At 39.5% G+C, this 18,586-nt stretch overlaps 1 protein-coding gene across 1 annotated transcript in view; it reads right to left on the bottom strand.

The window, feature by feature from the left end:
* TTC26 (tetratricopeptide repeat domain 26) overlaps positions 1-18,382 on the bottom strand; it is a 48,843-nt gene extending 30,461 nt beyond the window's left edge. Inside the window, exons 1-7 of the mRNA XM_039234071.1 lie at positions 18,299-18,382; positions 17,655-17,792; positions 13,753-13,845; positions 10,452-10,566; positions 8,415-8,464; positions 3,141-3,286; positions 2,082-2,253 (exon numbers count right to left, since the gene is read on the bottom strand). Of these exons, the coding sequence (XP_039090002.1) occupies positions 2,082-2,253; positions 3,141-3,286; positions 8,415-8,464; positions 10,452-10,566; positions 13,753-13,845; positions 17,655-17,792; positions 18,299-18,301 (717 nt within the window). The 5' untranslated portion in view covers positions 18,302-18,382. The remainder of the gene's footprint in view (positions 1-2,081; positions 2,254-3,140; positions 3,287-8,414; positions 8,465-10,451; positions 10,567-13,752; positions 13,846-17,654; positions 17,793-18,298) is intronic.
* Positions 18,383-18,586: the final 204 nt, after the last annotated feature.

Genomic DNA, 18,586 nt, shown 5'->3' with positions numbered 1-18,586 from the left:
CAGTTCCCTTCCCTCCTCCCCCAGTGGCACGATGTCAGATGGAACTATGTTCTGGGCAAGGGTGGGATTTTGAAATTTTGTCACATGCACAAATTTTACATCTGAATTTTGGCAGCTTCTGACACCAACTAAAATAATGGCTGAGGAGGTAATTTCCAAGCATGGCCTCCCTCATACAGTTAACCTAAAAATTAGCTGTATAGGGGCACCTGGCTGTCTGTGGAATGTGTGACTCTTGATCTCGGGGTTGTATGTAGAGATTACTTTAAAACAATAAAATCTTAGGGGCGCCTGGGTGGCTTAGTCGGTTAAGCGTCCGACTTTCGCTTAGGTCATGATCTCACGGTTCAGGGGTTCGAACCCCGTGTCGGGCTCTGTGCTAACTGCCAGCTCAGAGCCTGGAGCCTGTTTCAGAGTCTGTCACTCCCTCTCTCTCTGACCCTCCCCTGCTCACACTGTCTCTCTCTCTTTCTCTCTTAGAAATAAATAAAACATTAAAAAAAATTTAAAAAAAATAAAACAATAAAATCTTAAAAAGAAAACCATATATATTATGTAAATAAATAAATAAATATCTGTTAATAGATATAGTATAGAATATGCCCTCTCTCCCTCTCTATATGTGTGTATATGTATGTGTGTTTGTGTAGAGTGTTAAATAAAAGGAAGTCCCATGTATGGCTTCCTAGGTACTCTCAGTTTCCTATGTAAAGACAGCTATAACAGGGGCGCCTGGGTGACTCAGTCAGGTGAGCATCCGACTTTGGCTCAGGTCATGATCTCCCATCTCATGGGTTTAAGCCCTGCATCAGGCTCTCTGCTGACATTTCGGAGCCTGGAGCCTGCTTCTGATTCTGTGTGTCTCTCTGCCCCTCCCCTGCTCACCCTCTGTCTCTCTTTCTTTCTCTCTCTCTCTCAAAAATAAATAAACATTAAGAAAAAGAAAAGAAAAAGAAAAAAAGATGCTATAACAGATTTTATCTATAGGATTATAAGGGAAAATATATAACAAGCACTTTGCATAGTGCCTTTAAGTTACCCAATTTCTAAATTTCCTTTTTTTTAATTAAAAAAATTTAATTACTTTATCTATTTTGAGAGAGGTAGAGAGAGTTTGAGTGATGGAGGGGCAAAGAAAGAGGGAGAATCCCAAGCAGGCTCTGCACCGTCAGCTGAGAGGCCATGCAGGGTTTGAACTCATGAAACTGTGAGATCATGATCTAAGTCAAAATCAAGAGTTGGAGGCTCAACCAACTGAGCCACCCAGGTGCTCCTAATATATATTTATTAAATAGGCTTCATGCCCAATGTGGGGCTTGAACTCATGACCCAGAGATTAAGAGTTACATGCTTTACTGACTGAGCCAGCAGGTGCCCACAATTTCTAAGTATTTATAAAATGTTTACCAGTATTGCCTCTTGGGATAATCCTAAAAGAGACACTGAATTGTACCACGCAGAATAAGGCATCCAAGAAAATGAGAATGTTACATGCAAAGCTCTGAGAGTAGCAGAGTTAAGGTGTGTGGAACGAGGTCAGTGGCTAGACTGGAGAAGACAAGGCTAGAGGCAGGGGAATTAAAAAAAACCTAAATAAGAAAGATGAGGAGTGCCCAGACTAAAGCAGGGGCAGAGGAGAAAAGACAGATCAAAGAGATACCTAGGATGCAGAACTTATAGGAAGTGGTAGATGAGTAGATGAGGGAGGAAGAAAAAGACTGATGGAAATCCTAGGTTTGTGATGTGATTTACATGCTGGTGACAATGAACCACAAGGCCACAAAAATATTTTAGGAGAAGAAGCAGAACTGTTTGGTTTTGACATATTTAACTTAAGGTAAAGCATCTAAGTAAAGATCATCTACAGTATATTAGACATAGAGAATTCAGAAGTCAACATTTTTTTAGAATATTGAATCACTATAAATATTTATATAATTGGTTCTTATAGACTCAACCTGGCAATAACAAAGGGATATTAATCCAGTGTTACAGGTAATAGAGTCTTATGACTAACCCATAAAGTGTAATTAAAATTCAAACTGAAATTAAATAAATTAGAAACAAGTCTCCATCACTACCTCAGCTGCTTTGCCGTTGTAAAGGCGAAAATGATTACAGGCCTTAAGGTTGAGTGCGATGGTGCTATCAGGAATTTGCTGAAGGTAAACTGCCAGAACTTCCTGAGACACATCATAGTAATCCAACTTGTAGTAACACAGGGCCACATACACATTGAGGGCCAGGTATTCCCTATTAGATGAAAGAATTAAGGGTTAACAGTTTAAGTCTACTTCAGAGAAATGATGTCAAACTACAAAGACTTTTTAATGGTTCAAATGGACAGCCAGGCAGAGAAGACATGAATTTGCCTTCTGAAGAAAGCAAGCAAGATATCATGAGTGTGATATTTTTCTTTTCTATTGTAATATTTGGGTGTTTTAAGTAGAATGAAAGATGATGACTAAGGGAAAAAGGGAAACATTCAATTCCTACTGGTTCATGTTTAAAAAAAAATGAAACTAATGTACACTGTAACTGGGCAAAACCGTAAGTGAACATATGCGGTACAGAGACAGACACACAAACAAGCAGACTCAATGACTGAGGGGGGAATGGGTGGATGCGGGTAAAGCAAAAAGGGAAAAGGCAGGTGGATGAGGTATTTTGGGGAAGTAGGAGATAAAAGTTGGAATGTTAATTCTCTGGAACGGTTTATTTCTAATTTTGTCAGAAAGTTACCTACAATGTAATACAATGTTGAAATGGGACCATATCATCCCCAAAGGGTTAAAATTTCTTATGAAGAAATAGAAAATTATACTCATTTTATATATAAAGCATAGATACACGTTTGATGTGTAAATGGACACACAGTATATCTGTGGTTTTAACATTTCATAAGAAGTCAGTTGGAGAGAAAAGAAGTCCAAAAAGGCTCCATGGAAGGGTGATAACGAAATAAAGGTGGAGAAATCCTGATCTGGAGAATAAGGAGTTCTTAATGTGACCAGATTGTTAGCTAAACAGATTTGAACATATGGTGATAATAGATCGAGACCATACTAGGTCCTCAGCCAAATTGGTTCCAGAAAAAACTAACAGAATGAGATTCTGAATAGACATAAAAGGGCACAGACCTGTTATCTAGTAGTATTCGTTTATAAATATCAATGGCTTCTTGGTAGTGAGATCGCATATAGTGGATTGAGGCCAAACTGAGTTGATCTTCTGTGATATCCTGAAGATTCTGATGGAAGTTCATCAACTTCTTCTCATCATTAAACTAAAATTGTCAGAGGGAAAAAGACACGAAAAGATTCACATTAGAGAACAGGTAATCAACACCTACGGTACAGAGATTTTAACGCCTTCTTCAGCCGTCTTGTCTCTCTGTTCTCCCTATTTCCCTTCAGTTCCTGATCTTCTCCTCTCTCTCCTTCAGAGAAAGAATGAAAACAGCCTCTGGAAGCATAGCCTTGACAATGGAATGCCTGTAAGTCACAGGTAATAATCACCCCCTTCCTATTTCCTATTTTTTTTTCTCCCTTTTCTTTTTTCTATGTCTTTTTATTGCTTTCATTTGCTGTTGACAAGAGAGACATTTTAAAATATAAAGACACATGGGGAGCCTGAGTGGCTCAGTCGGTTAAGGGTTCAATTTCAGCTCAGATCATGATCTCTTGGTTTATGGGCCAGAGCCCCTCATCAGGCTCGGTGCTGACAGCTCAGAGCCTGCTTCAGATTCTGTCTCCCCCTTTCTCTGCCCTTACCCTAATCGCATTCTGTTTCTCTCTTTCTCAAAAATAAACATTTTTTAAAAATATAAACACACAGTAAGATAGAAAGTTTAAAAGTATGTCAAGAGACATAATAGACAAATACTATATGAAAGAGAACAGTGTAATTATACAAATACGACAAAGTAGACTTTATGTGAAGAGGAATTTCTAGAGGTAAAGAGAGGCATTTCATAATGATGTTTTAATCCACTAGACAGATATAACAACTCTAAATTTGTATCCACTTAATGATAGAGTCTGGAAAACATGTAAACAAAAATTGTAAGAACTAAACAGAGAGATAGATAATTATACTGTGATATTTTTAAATACACAAATAATTATTTTCATATATTGCCTATGGGTGATTTGATAAACTTTGTGTAAAATAATTTAGCAATATCAATGAAAAGCTTTAAAGTTGTTCAAATTCAGTTAACTCAATGAGCTCATTTCTAGAATGTTCAAAATAACATTTTTGTAATTAAAATTAAAACAATCTAAGTGGAAAAATAAATAAATAAAACAATCTAAATGGGACTGATTCCTTGATTTCTCTTTGTGCTCTTTCATTAGTGGTGTATAGAAATGCAACAGATTACTATAGGTTGATTTTTGTTTCCTGTGACTTTACTGAATTCATGTATCAGTTCTAGCAATTTTTTGGTGGAGTCTTAATGGGTTTTTTTTTAACCAAGTTTTCTATATAAAGTATCATGTCATCTGCAAATAGTTAAAGTTTTACTTCTTCTTTGTCAATATGGATGCCTTTTATTTCTTTTTGTTGTCTAATTGCTGAGGCTAGAACTTCCAGTACTATGTTCAATAACAGTGGTGAGAGTGGACATCCCTGTCCTGTTCCCGCCCTTAGAGGAAAAGTTCTGTTTTTCCCCATTGAGATTGATATTAGCTGTGGGTTTTTTGCATGTGGCTTTTATTATGCTGAGATATGTTCCCTCTAACCCTACTTTGTTGAGGGTTTTTATCATGAATGGATGATGTACTTTGTCAAATGCTTTTACTGCACCTATTGAAATGGTCATCTATTCTTATCCTGTTTTATTAATGTGGTATATCACATTGAGTGATTTGCAACTACTAAACCATCCCTGCAGCTCAGGAATAAATCCCACTTGATTGTGGTGAATGAGTCTTTACGTGTACTGTTAGATTTGGTTTGCTAGTATTTTTTTTTCTGAATGTTTATTTATTTTTGAGAGACAGAGAGAAAGAGAATGAATGAGGGAGGGGCAGAGAGAGAACACAGAATCTGAAGCAGGCTCCAGGCTCGGAGTCATCAGCACAGAGCCCAACAACGTGGGGCTCAAACTCATGAGCCATGAGATCATGACCTGAGCCGAAGTAGAACGCTTAACAGACTGAACAACCCAGGCATCCCTGTTTGCTAGTATTTTATTAAGAATTTTTATATCCATGTTCATCAGGGATATTGGCCTGTGGTTCTCCTTTTTAGTGGAATCTTTATCTGGCTTTGGTATCAGGGTAATGCTGGCCTCACACAATAAAATTAACAAGACAAGAAACAACAGGTGTTGGTAATGATATGGATAAAGGGAGACCCTTTTACATTGTTCCTGGGAATTCAAACTGGTGTGGCCACTCTGAAGACAGTATGGATGTTTCCCAAAAAGTTAAAAATAGAACCACCCTACGATCCAGCAATTGCACTACCAGGTATTTACCCAAAGAATACAAAAATACTAATTCGAAGGGATATCCGCACCTCGATGTTTATAGCAGTATTATCTACAATGGCCAAAGTATGGAAAGAATCCAAATGCCCACTGACTAATGAATGGATAAAGAAGATATGGTATGTATTTACAATGGAATATTATTTAGCCATAAAAAATTTGAAATCTTGCCATTTGCAATGATAGGGATGGAGTTAGAGAGTATTATCTCTAGTCAGTCAAAGAAAGAAAAATACCGTATGATTTCACTTATATGTGGAATTTAAGAAACAAAACAAATAAGCAAAACAAGTCAGTCAAAGAAAGAAACAAGTCAGTCAAAGAAAGAAAAATACCATATGATTTCACTTATATGTGGAATTTAAGAAACAAAACAAATAAGCACAGAAAAGAGAGAGAGGGGCAAACCAAGAAACAGATTCTTAATGATGGTTACCAGAGGGGAGGTGGATGGGGGGTTAAATAGGTGATGGGGATTAAGGAGTTCACTTGTGAGGATCACAGGGAATGGAATGTAAGTATTAAAAATGTAAAAATAAATAAATAAATATATAAATATAATCTAAAAGTCAAATAACTAGGAATTGTTAAATTATGACACATGGCACAATGAAATGGTTTTTTTTTTAATTTTTTAATGTTTTACTTCTTTCTTTTTTTTTTTTTTTAAGCAGCCACTACAAGGGGACAAGGCTGCCATTTCGATAATCGTTTTTTTTTTTTAATGTTTTATTTATTTCTAGGAGAGAGAGAGAGAGAGACAGCGTGAGCAGGGGAGGGTCAGAGAGAGAGGGAGTCAGACTCTGAAACAGGCTCTAGGCTCTGAGCTGGCAGTCAGCACAGAGCCCGAAGCGGGGCTCGAACCCACGAACCGCGAGATCATGACCTAAGCGAAAGTCGGACACTCAACTGACTAAGCCACCCAGGCGCCCCTGTTTTACTTATTTCTGAGAGACAGAGAGAGACAGCATGAGGAGGGGAGGGTCAGAGAGAAAGGAGATACAGAATGTGAAGCAGGCTCCACGCTGTCCAATGCGGGGCTCAAAACCACAAGCTGTGAGATCATGACCTGAACTAAAGTCGGGAGCCCAACTGACTGAGCCATCCAGCCGCCCCAACACAATGAAATGTTATAAAAAAAAATTTTTTTTTAAGTTACAGTCTTGGGGCGCCTGGGTGGCTCAGTCAGTTAAGTATCTGACTGTGGTCCACGTCATGATCTCAACGTTCATGAGTTTGAGCCCAACATTGGGCTCTGTGCTGACAGTTCAGATCCTGGACCAGCTTCGGATTCTGTGTCTCCCTCTTTCTCTGCTCTTCCCTGCTTCTACTCTGTGCTGCTCTCTCTCAAAAGTAAATAAAAACATTAAACCACACACACACAAAAAAAAGTTACAGTCTTAAAGACTATTTGTGACTCAAGGATATGCTCATTATAAGGATAAGTAGGAAAAAAAGCAGAATATAAAAATATATATTCAGCATGAGTCTCACTCTTGCAAAACAAATGAACAAAAATATACATATGCATATAAAAAGTAATTATCCTAAAAGAAGATATACCAAAAGATTAAAATGTTGTTACCTTTAAGCATGGTAGTTATTTCCTTTTTCAATTTTTGCTTAGTTACATTTGTCTAATAGAATTAATGTGTAACTTCTATAATATGGAAAATTATTTGGAAAAACATGATGATGACCAAAATTCTCGCTGTAAGGCAATTTTGCAAAGTGCATATGCATTTCTAGAAGTGAATACAAGGTATCTTTGAGTGTGCTTCCAAGAGACAATAGGGCAGTAGAAAGAAACTAATCTTAAATGACTGCTACTTAAGAAAAACTGAACTCTGGGGCGCCTGGGTGGCTTAGTCTCTCTCTCTCTCTCTCTCTCTCTCTCTCTCTCTCTCTGCGTGTTTCCCTAGCTCACACTCTATCCCTCTCTCCCTCTTTAAACTAAAAAATAAACAATGCATTAAAAAATAAAAATTTAAAAAGAGAAAATTTCCATAATCTAAATTTTAAAGGAGACATTTATTTGAAAATCCCCAAATTCCTCTGTATGGTCAAATTTTCTTTTTTTGGGGGCGCCTGGGTGGCTTAGTCGGTTAAGCGTCCGACTTTTGCTTAAGTCACGATCTCGCGGTTTGTGGGTTCGAGCCCCGCGTCGGGCTCTGTGCTGACTGCCAGCTCAGAGCCTGGAGCCTGTTTCAGTCTGTGACTCTCTCTCTCTCTGACCCTCCCCTGCTCACGCTGTCTCTCTCTCTCCTAGAAATAAATAAAACATTAAAAAAAAAAAAAAAGAAAAGAAAAACTGAACTCTAACATCTCTTAATAAATTAATAGGGTAAAGAACATTAAGGGGAAGAAAATCCTATAAAATTAATACCTATATTCTATTTGTTCTACAAATATCATTAACAAGCACTTCTAGGTAATTATCTTTCACCAGGGGTGCCTGGGTGGCTCAGTTGGTTAAAGTCAAAGGACTTTGGCTCAGGTCATGATCTCTAGTATCAGATCTGTATCAGACTCTGCACTGACAGCACAGAGCCTGTTTGGGATTCTCTCCCTCTCTCCCTCTCTGCCACTCTCCCACTTCCACATGCTTACACACTCTCTCTCAAAATAAATAAAACTTTAAAAAAATTTAAATTATCTATCATCACTGTTTTTAACAAGAGGGAAGAAAAAATACTTTAAAAAAAACAAGTGTGAGGGGCACCTGGGTGGCTTAGTCTGTTAAGCGTCTGACTTTTGCTTAGGTCATGATCTCGCGGTTCGTGGGTTCGAGCCCCACATTGGGCTCTGTGCTGACTGCCAGCTCAGAGCCTGGAGCCTGTTTCAGTCTGTGACTCTCTCTCTCTCCTAGAAATTAAAAAAAAACAAAAAAACAAGTGTGAAATAAGAACATAAATACCTTATGAGCCAAGTGGAAGAGGAGGCGATTTTGAAGTCGGCTTTTTGGAGCTAGAAAAAAAAGAGTTCAAGCTACTTATTCATTGTCAATGGCACTTAGTCCCTGCAGAATAACATGAGACGAAGGTAAAACTTCCCATATCCTTACCTATGTGCTCATGATATGTCTCTACTGTAACATATATTATTTTAGTCTGTTCTCTACTTATAGTAGTGGGAATAGCATCAAGAGCCAGGAAAAAAATCGTTGTGAGGTTCTAGTCTTCCTCAGCACTGGTTCTACTGGATTCTATCATGGTGTCCCAGCACAGCATGCCACACACAATTCTGGGAGAACCTACCGCTGTGCTGTTCACACACTGTTCAAACACTGGAAATAAGCAGCTATGTTCATCTCATTTCATTAGGAATTCACTCTCATTCAGCTGTTCTTCCTAGTATTCTTTGTCAATTCCTTCCGAAATCTCCTTTTCCACAATTATACAGCCACGTTTTCTTAAATACTAGCCCGATCTCTACTCCATAAATCTAGCATGATAATCTGCCATGCTGAAATAGCCAACCAAGAGAAAAGGGTAATACATTTTGAGTTCCAAATCCCCTTTGCACTGCTGGAGAATTTTCCCAATTCTAGATACCTAGCCCTGTATTTCTTTACAGATAAAAATGATACTTCAATGTATTAAAAAAATCTTACATGGAAAGGATAACTACCTTGATCACATTCTATGTATCTAATATTGTTCTCACAGATAAAATCTAAAAACATAAGATAAAATAAGTGACTTAAAGGCCCTCATAACAACATTAAGAAAAACTATATTAGTGCATAGGATTTCAGTTTGGGTACAAATCAAGAAAGGCTTCGAGTTCCACGTTGTCCATGAACTTGAGCTGCAATTCTTCCTAAATATGTATCTATCAGTTAATTCTCTAAGAATTCTACCCTGGAATATATTCTTCCCTAAAAATTTCATAACAAACGTTCCCTTGACCACTTTCTCTACATTTCTTTGAATTTAATTTGATTCAGGGGCACCTGGTGGCTCAATTGGTTGAGCATCTGACTTCCACTCAGGCTATTATCTCACGGTTCATGAGTTCGAGCCCCACATCAGGCTCACTGCTATCAGTGCAGAGTCTGTTTCAAATCCTCTATCTCTCTCTCTCCCTTCCCCGCTCATGCTCTCTCTCTCAAACATAAAATAATAAAACACTGAATCTGATACATACTGTCAGTATTCCTCATCTTTCCACCCCTGTTTCTCTTTGCCCTATTCTTATTTGCAAATTGATGCCTAGTTCTTCTTAGACGGCTGTCAGGACAGGTCAAGCAAACAAAAACAAGTCTGGATTCTTTAAGCAGAAATTACTTGGCTTCTAATTGAGAAACAGGGAAAACAGTTATAAAATCCACATCCATAAGGGCTTAAACAACTACCCCCAATTCCTACAACAACATGAACATCCTACCATGATGGGGCTTAAGAAAGATGATTCATTTGCCTTTTGCTTCTCTCATCCTTTTCTTTCAGCTTCTGGGGAGGTGGGGGGAGAGGAAGCAGCACAGAGATTAACTCTCTCTTTAAACATAAAGTTAAGTTTCAATGTTCTTTGAAGACTAAAGCTATTTTTTAGTTTTCTTTTTTTTAATTATTATGTATTTTTTAATTTTAGTTAGTTTTTAGTTTTATCATGGTACTTGGTTTCTCTTCAGTAGAAAAATGAACTGGGGCTCCTGGGTGGCTCAATTTGTTGAGCGTCTGAATCTTGATTTCCACTCAGGTCGTGGTCTCACTGTTCATGAGTTCAAGCCCCATGTTTGGCTCTGTGCTGATAGTGCAGAGTCTGCTGGGGATTCTCTCTTTCCCTCTCTCTCTACCCCTCCCCTGCTTGCAAGCACATGCTCTCTCTCTCAAAATAATAAATTTTAAAAAAAGAAAAAGGAATTAAATCAGTTTTAAAATCTCATAAATAACACTTACCATTAGTGAATAAATACTAGATGAATACTAGATATTAAGAGGGGGCATTTTACCTTTAAATCCGGCTGCTTCAGCTTGTTTATACATGCCAAGAAAAAAGTAGGTACAGGCTAGGTTCACCCAGACTTCAGGATTACAATTTTCCTCTTTTGTTGCATTTTCATATTCCTGAAATATATATTAAGCAGGGGTCTCATTTCAGCAGTAAAGCAATGGATAAGCCAGTCTTCTTTAATGGAATAGGATTTCTTCCTGAGATTGGGACAACTTCACATGTAGGGAATCCTATATGCTCCTCAACCAGTCTATACCTGCAAGTTAACAGACTGAAGCTACTGCTCAATCCTACCCATGTGGGCTGTTGTCCACACAATCTTAAACTTGTTTTCTTCCCTTTTCAACATGGATCTGTGAGCTAACAAACTGCAAAACTAAAACTAAAAGCTCTAAGAGTAACTAAAGTATTTTATTTTTGCTAACTAAAAAAAAAAAAAAAATCACCACAATGGTGCCTGGGTGGTTCAGTCAGTTAAGTGTCCAACTCTTGATTTCAGCTCAGCCTCAGGTCATGATCTCATGGTTCCTGAGTTCAAGCCCTGAGTTGGGCTCTTTGCTGACACGGCAGAGCCTGCTTGGGATTCTGTTTCTTACTCTCTCTCCACCTCTCCCAATCTCCCTCTCTCTCTCTCTCAAATAAACTTAAAAAAAAAGCTACCTTATAAGAAATGTATAGGTTCAGTTAACTTAAAATCTGATAACCTTAATATACTACAAATATTGTTTCATTCTAATTGTTTTCTGGGTTAGTTTATTTAGCTTTACATTTTATTTATTTTATCATTATTTTTTTAAGTAGGGCTCCATGCCCAACATGGGACTAAAAGTCATAACCCTGAGATCAAGAGTCCTATGCTCTACTGACTGAGCTAGCCAGGTGCTCCCATTTGGCTTTATATTTTATTTTATATTTTTAAAAAATTTACTTATTGATTTTGAGAAAGAGAGAGCATGAAAGCATGCAAGCATGCAAGCATGAACAGGGGAGAGGCAGAGAGAAAGACTCTGAAGCAGGCTCTGAGCTGTCAGCTCAATGCAGAGCCTGACGTGGGGCCTGATCTCACAAGCCTGATATCATGACCTGAGCTGAAATCAAGAGTTGGATGCTTATGTATAGCAACACGGATGGACCTTGAGGGTGTTATGCTGAGCGAAATAAGTCAGGCAGAGAAGGACAAATATCATATGTTTGCACGTATAGGAGGATTAGGAGGAACTTAACTGAGGAACAAGGGGGAGAAGAAGGGGGGAAATGATGGGGGAAAGGGAGAGAGGCAAACCAAGAGAGACTCTCGAATGCTGACACAAACTGAGGACTGATGGATGTGGGGGGAGAGGGGATGGGCATGGAGGAGGGCACTTGTGGGGATGAGCACTGGGTGTGTTATGTGGAAACTGATTTGACAATAAACTATTTAAAAAAAAAAAAAAAAAAAAAAAAAAAAGAGTTGGATGCTTAACTTGATTAAGCCAGGGGCCCCTTGGCTTTGTATTTTAAAAAGGTCTTTTTTTCCTGCCAAGAACACCTTCTGAGATTCACTTTTTCAACCACATTTTCCATATACTCTATTTACCAGTCTTTACCAGATGTCTTTGCGTCTTTTTCTTACTACATATGGACTACTCTCTCTCCTCTATACCTTTCACAGATACCACCAGCCTCTATTCTGTCCTTTTCATATCTTCCCTTTGTTCTAATTGATTTTGTTGTTGTTACTGTTGTGTTGTTTTTTAATGTTTTGTTTTTTGAGAAAGACAGAGTGCAAGTGGAGGAGGGGCAGAGAGAAAGGGAGACACAGAATCCAAAGCAGGCTCCAGGTTCTGAGCTGTGTCAGCACAGAGCCCAACATGAGGCTCGAGCTCACGAACCATGAGATCATAACCTAAGCCGAAGTCAGACTCTTAACCAACTGAGCCACCCAGGCACTCCTTTATTTATAATAAATATTTACTTATTTTGAGAGACAGCGTATGCAAGCAGGAGAGGGACAGAGAGAGGGGGAGACAGAATGAATACCAAGCAGACTCCATGCTGTCAACACAGAGCCTGATGTGGGGCTTGAACTCACAAACCATGAGATCATGACCTGAGCCGAAATTGAGTCCTCTGCTCAGCTGAATGAGCCACCCAGGCGCCCCTGTTGTTTCTGTTTGTCATTTTACCTGACCTTGGACACTTTTGTTCTGGTTATGCAGGTTCTATAAATATCCTTAGATTATACTTTGGGGGTAAGAATATGTGGTAATTATTTAAACAATATAATTTATGATTTAAAAACTGACTAATGGCATCTAAAATTTTATCTACATTCATAATCCTATAGATTGCACATTAGATACTGTTTACAATGACCAAGAAAAACAACTTTCAAAACTGTACTTGCAGAAATATAAAGATAATATAATCTTTCCTATGTCTAAAATTAACCAAGCAAAATAAAAATGAGCTTCTTTTGAGAAAAGCATCATGGAAATTTTATCAAAAGGGTTTTTTTTCCTTTCCTTAAGAAATACTAGTATTAAGGGGCGCCTGCGTGGCTCAGCCAGTTAAGTGTCCGACTTTGGCTCAGGTCATGATCTCACCGTCCAGGAGTTCGAGCCCCATGTCAGGTTCTGTGCTGACGGCTCAGAGCCTGGAGTCTGCTTCAGATTCTGTGTCTCCCTCTGTCTCTGTCTCTTCCCTGCTTACACTCTGTCTCTGTCTCAAAAATAAATAAACATTAAAAACATTTAAAATATATTTTCAAAAGTACTAATATAAATAATTTGAACAATCTCACTAGTATATATGCAAAAGCAGAGTAAACAAGATACACACACACGTATATATATACACGTATACACTTGAACATACATAAAAGATTTATGAAGCAATACATCAAATAAGAGCCAACGGTTGTCTCTGTTAACAAAGAAAGAGGATTGGGAAAGGCAGACAGGATGACTTTTTTCTTTTGTTTTGTTCCCTTCTGTAGTATTTGAATTTTTCGAAGAGCATGAATTATTATAATACAGGGCTTAATAACTTTTTCAAAACCCTTCTGTTATAATTTTTAAAAATTTTAAACTTTTATTTTATTTATTTTGAAAGAGAGAGAGAGAGCATGAGCAGGGGAGGGTCAAAGAGAGAAAGAGAGACAAAGAATCTGCACTGATAGTGAAGAGCCTGATAGGGGACTTAAATCACCAACTGTGAGATCATGACCTGAGCTGAAATCAGGAGTCCATGCCCAATCGACTGAGCCACCCAGATGCCCCATATATATATACATATATATATATTTTTTTTTTACTAACCTCCAAAGCTCTCTTGTAGTCACCCAGGTGAAAAGCACAGTATCCAATCCACAAGTTAGTGTCTTCTTCTTGTTCCCCAACATGACGTTTGAACTTCAGGTTAAAATTTCAATTAAAAAAATAACAGAAAAACAGAACAAAGAAAAACAAAAACATGAAAAACTTTGAATTAACCCTCTGTTTAAAAAACTGCTATGTTGGGGCGCCTGGGTGGCTTAGTCGGTTAAGTGTCCGACTTTAGCTTAGGTCACGATCTCGCGGTTCATGGGTTCGAGCCCTGCGTCAGGCTCTGTGCTGACAGCCAGCTCAGAGCCTGGAGCCTGTTTCAGAGTCTGTGACTCCCTCTCTCTCTGACCCTCCTCTGCTCATGATGTCTCTCTCTCTCTCTCTCCTAGAAATAAATAAAACATTTAAAAAAAATAAAATAAAAAAATAAAAAACTGCTATGTTAAGCTACTGATGAACAATAGGAAATTGGAAGTAATAGAACCAAGACAATACCATTTAATTAAGCCTAAACCTAAGGAACTCAGCACAGTTACCTTCTAATTGTCACAGAGAATGTATCTGTATATTTCTCAAATGATGCAGCAATTATCAGAATCTAAATATTATTTATTTAATGAAGCATCATTAAAAGGCTGGAACAATTATTGCCACATAGCAACTGAAAGAAGCTATACAGAAATAATGTGTATAACCATGTGATCTTCTCAATTCCAGTCAATGTAGGAATTAAAAGAACCTTAATGTTTGACTTGATTATTATCCAAGAAAACTGTAACACAGTTAGAGTATTTCTTAGATATTCACTAGATGAAAATTTCTAGTTCATTTAATATTTCCAGTTGAGGGGCACCTGGGTGGCTCAGTTGGTTGGGCATCCAACTTCGGCTCAGGTCATGATCTCACGGTTTGTGGGTTCGAACCCCGCATTGGGCTCTGTGCTAAGAGCTACCTCAGAGCCTGGAGCCTGCTTCAGATTCTGTGTCTCCCTCTCTCTCTGACCCTCCCCTGCTCATGCTGTCTCTCTCAATCTCTCTCTCTCTCTCAGAATAAAACATTTTAAAAAATACTTCCAGTTGAAAGAAATCCTTAATTTCAAATATTTCACATGTTTTTCTTTTTTGTAAATGTTTATTTAATTATTTACTTATTTTTGTGGGGGGAAGAGAGAGAGAGAGAGAGAGCATGCACAAGGGAAGGGCAGAGAGAGAGGGAGATAGAGAATCCCAAACAGGCTCTGTACAGACAGAGCCCCAAGGTGGGGTTCAAGCTCACAAACCATGAGATCATGACCTGAGCTGAAATCAAGAGTTGGATGCTTTTTCTGTATTTACTGACATTTTATCTCAGAAATTATTTAAGAGTTATCCCCATAACAATTCTGGGACATATTAAGGAACACAAGAATTATGTGAAGTATCTAATGCCAAATAACTGAAAGTTAGAGATTAAGCAATGAACTCAAGGCTACCAGAGCAAGAGAAGGTAGTAGCGGGGGCCACCACAGCCCACTGACCTCATCACCTGTGTTCTCACCCTCCATGCTCTACGCATTCAAACTCACACTTCAAACCTATCCCACTAGTGCACACATATATCTTTTCATAGGTTATGACCTTCTGCTGAGAACAAACCGTTAACTCATTCAGCAACCCTTGAGCAGGTTTACCGTGACCTATGAGAATTAAGGACATTCAGAAGCCTAGCCTCATTTTTGTCCATTGTGAGAAAATATATGTGAATTCCCCAGCCAACAAAAGTCCTGTTTTGGAGGAAACAAATGAGGTTTTGATGAAGGAGTTTGATCTCCCATAGTAAGGTGAGAGTTTTCCATTCCACAAGCTGAGAAACCAAAAACATGGATAAAAAAAGTTAAATAGGGAGCCAACACATATCTGTAGATCATTGCTATAGAACATTGGGCACCTTGACTGTTACAAGATGAAGACATCCATTGATACTTTCTGGCCTAGGATAAGAACTTACTCCTGTAGTTAACTCTATAGCATTAGAAATCTTCCTTTCACAAAATGCTGGGGATTTGAGTACAGTGCCTTAAGTCTGAAGGCATTCTCATTTGAAGTCTTCCTGAATTTGCCCCAGGAATTACCTGGAACCAAAGGAAAGCTCATGAGACTTCCTCACTCCAAACCACGGCAGTTCCCATTCCCACAGATCACGGCTACCTAACAATGTAAGCATAGAGCAGAGTCTCTGTGACAACCTGAAAGTAGTGCAGGATTACACAGTAAGGAAACTGTGGGTGTTGTCTTAAAAGAGAGAAGAGAAATAGAAACTGACAAAAATTAGACATACCTACCAGTTAGCCCATTTGCTTATAGACCTAGAAGGTCGTTCCAAGTCAACTTCCCCATTTTAATAATTTTTTTGACATTTATTCAGTTTTTTGAAAGACAGAGTGTGAGCAGGGGAGGGGCAGAGAGAGAGGGAGACATGGAATCTGAAGCAGGCTCCAGGTCCTGAGCTGTCAGCACAAAGCCGGATGCGGGGCTCGAACTCACAAACTGCAAGATCATGAACTGAGACAAAGTCGGACACTTACCCAATTAAGCCACTCAGGTGTCCCAACTTCCCCATTTTAAAGATGAGAAAGCTGACACCAAAAAAGTCAAATGTATTGAGAAATACATAAAGCTAACTAAACAATCATTGTTGAGAGATTCTAAGTAAGATAGCTGGAGTAGTGCTTTGGAGAAATGACTGGCACAACACAACTGGACTATGCTGTCAAAACCCTTCAACTCTTCATTCTTTTGTGCGCTCCTTCATTCTCCTATAACATGTGATTCCCGCAAAGCAGTTTCTCAAGGTGTAGTGTCCTTGGATCATCTACATCAGAAGCACTTGGGCTCTATGACAAAAATGCAGGCTCCTGAACAGCACCATAGAGTAATATGTAAAGACTCAAAATCCCTGGGGCACCCTTGTGGCGTAGTCGGTTAAGCGTCGGACTCTTGATTCAACTTGAGTCATGACCTCACGGTTTCTAAGATGTAGCTCATGATGGGCTCTGTGCTGAGTGTAGAGTCTGCTTGGGATTCTCTGTCTCTGTCTCTGTCTCTCTCTGCTCCCCCCCCCCCGTCAAAAATAAATAAATATTTTTAAAAAAGAATCCTAATCCCTAAGGCAGGAGTTGAGGAATATACATTTTAATAAGTACCCTAAGTGATTCTAATGCATACTAAAAGTTGAAAACTACTGCCATAGAGATTTAAAGTATTTTCTGAAGATATAGTATTCTAGACAATAAGCATGAAGCACAGTAGTATTATTTAAATGATCCAAATCTTATAACATATAATAGGACTAAATCATAGATTGGTCAGGGGTTGGGATAAACAATATGTGAACTGATGCTGTATCAAATGTCCCTCCATATTTTTAGCTGAATTCACCATCAGTGGGACTAGAAATAAGTGTCCCTCAAGAAGGAAGTCGATCTCCTTTTTTTAAATTTTTTTTAATGTTTTATTTATTTCTGAGAGAGAGAGAGAGAAAGAGAGAAAGAGACCGTGAGCAGGGGAGGGTCAGAGAGAAAGGGAGACACAGAATCTGAAAGAGGCTCCAGGCTCTGAGCTGTCAGCACAGAGCCTGACACCGGGCTGGAACCCACAGATGGTGGGATCATGACCTGAGCTGAAGTCGGATGCCTAACCGACTGAGCCACTCAGGAGCCTCAAATCGATCTTCTTAGTTCATCTTTAGTCAGGTGTATCATTAACACGGAATCTGAAATCTGTGCCTGACCTGATGTATAGGAAGCCCCCCCAAAAAACATTCCACCTGTTCCAACAGCATAGCAACCAGCGTCCCCCCAAGCATTCATCCATATTCTGGTATTCACCTCCTACGAAGCAAGCTTCTTAGGACATTACCTCTAATAGGGTAATAGCTCCAGTGAAATCCCTTTGTGAAAGTAGCTCCTCTAGTTTTGGAATCTTCCTACCTTTCTTCTTTCTCTTGTCAGTGTGAGGTAGGTCCCCGCCCACAGCAGGCTTGGCCCTTGAGAGCATCTGTGAAAGAAGCAACGAAAGACAGCTGTATGATCCAATTCCCATGGTCGGTTTTAAACTGAGTGACAGCTCCAGGACGCGCATATCAAATCCTTAACAACGAACCCCAGGGAAGCGCATTCAAACTCTTTGTAACAAATATTTTACTAAAAGGGCCATCACCCTATACTTGGGCTGAACTCAACAGCCACTACACGTTATCTTCTTTATCAACTCATTAGAGTGGGGCAGGAGATGCTTTGGCGCAGCTTGTGATCTCAGCCCTCCCTTGGTCTGCTTTCCATCCCTCGTGCAGCCTAGATGTGGGGAAATGGAGAAGCTGGAGGGAAGAAGGCATCGAGGTGTTTACAGTCGCATCCCTGTCTCCCCTGAGAACGCGGGTAGGGTAGGGAGATCACCCTCCGCCGACACGCCTAGCCTTAACCCAGAAGTGCGCTGGGAACCTCCGATCTCCGGTCCTAGGATCCACTCAAAGTTCTCCTCCCTCACTCTTCACAGTCACTAACCATCTTGGGAGTTGGTTCGGTGAGCCTCTTCCCCAGACGGACAGAAAAGGCCCAGCGTTAGCGCGTCTCGGCATCCACACCGCACGCTCCGTCTCCACGGCAACCCCGCGGGGGTGGGGCCTGGTTCGCCGCGGAGAAGCGCTCTCACGGGAACCGGCGCCCTGCACATTTTGGTTCCGCTCCCTTCGGCCGGTGCGGGAGGAGAAGTTCTCCTCTCAGGCGGAGCGGCAGGGTTTTGTGTGCTGGGAGTGAAAGTCTGTATCTCTATTTTGAACTTGACTTTAAGAA

Source organism: Hyaena hyaena, unplaced genomic scaffold (genome assembly GCF_003009895.1).
Source record: "Hyaena hyaena isolate Hyena2069 unplaced genomic scaffold, ASM300989v1 scaffold_82, whole genome shotgun sequence".
NCBI lineage: Eukaryota > Metazoa > Chordata > Mammalia > Carnivora > Hyaenidae > Hyaena > Hyaena hyaena.
Note: the sequence above shows the minus strand (reverse complement) of the source record. Positions and strands in the feature narration are given on the sequence as shown.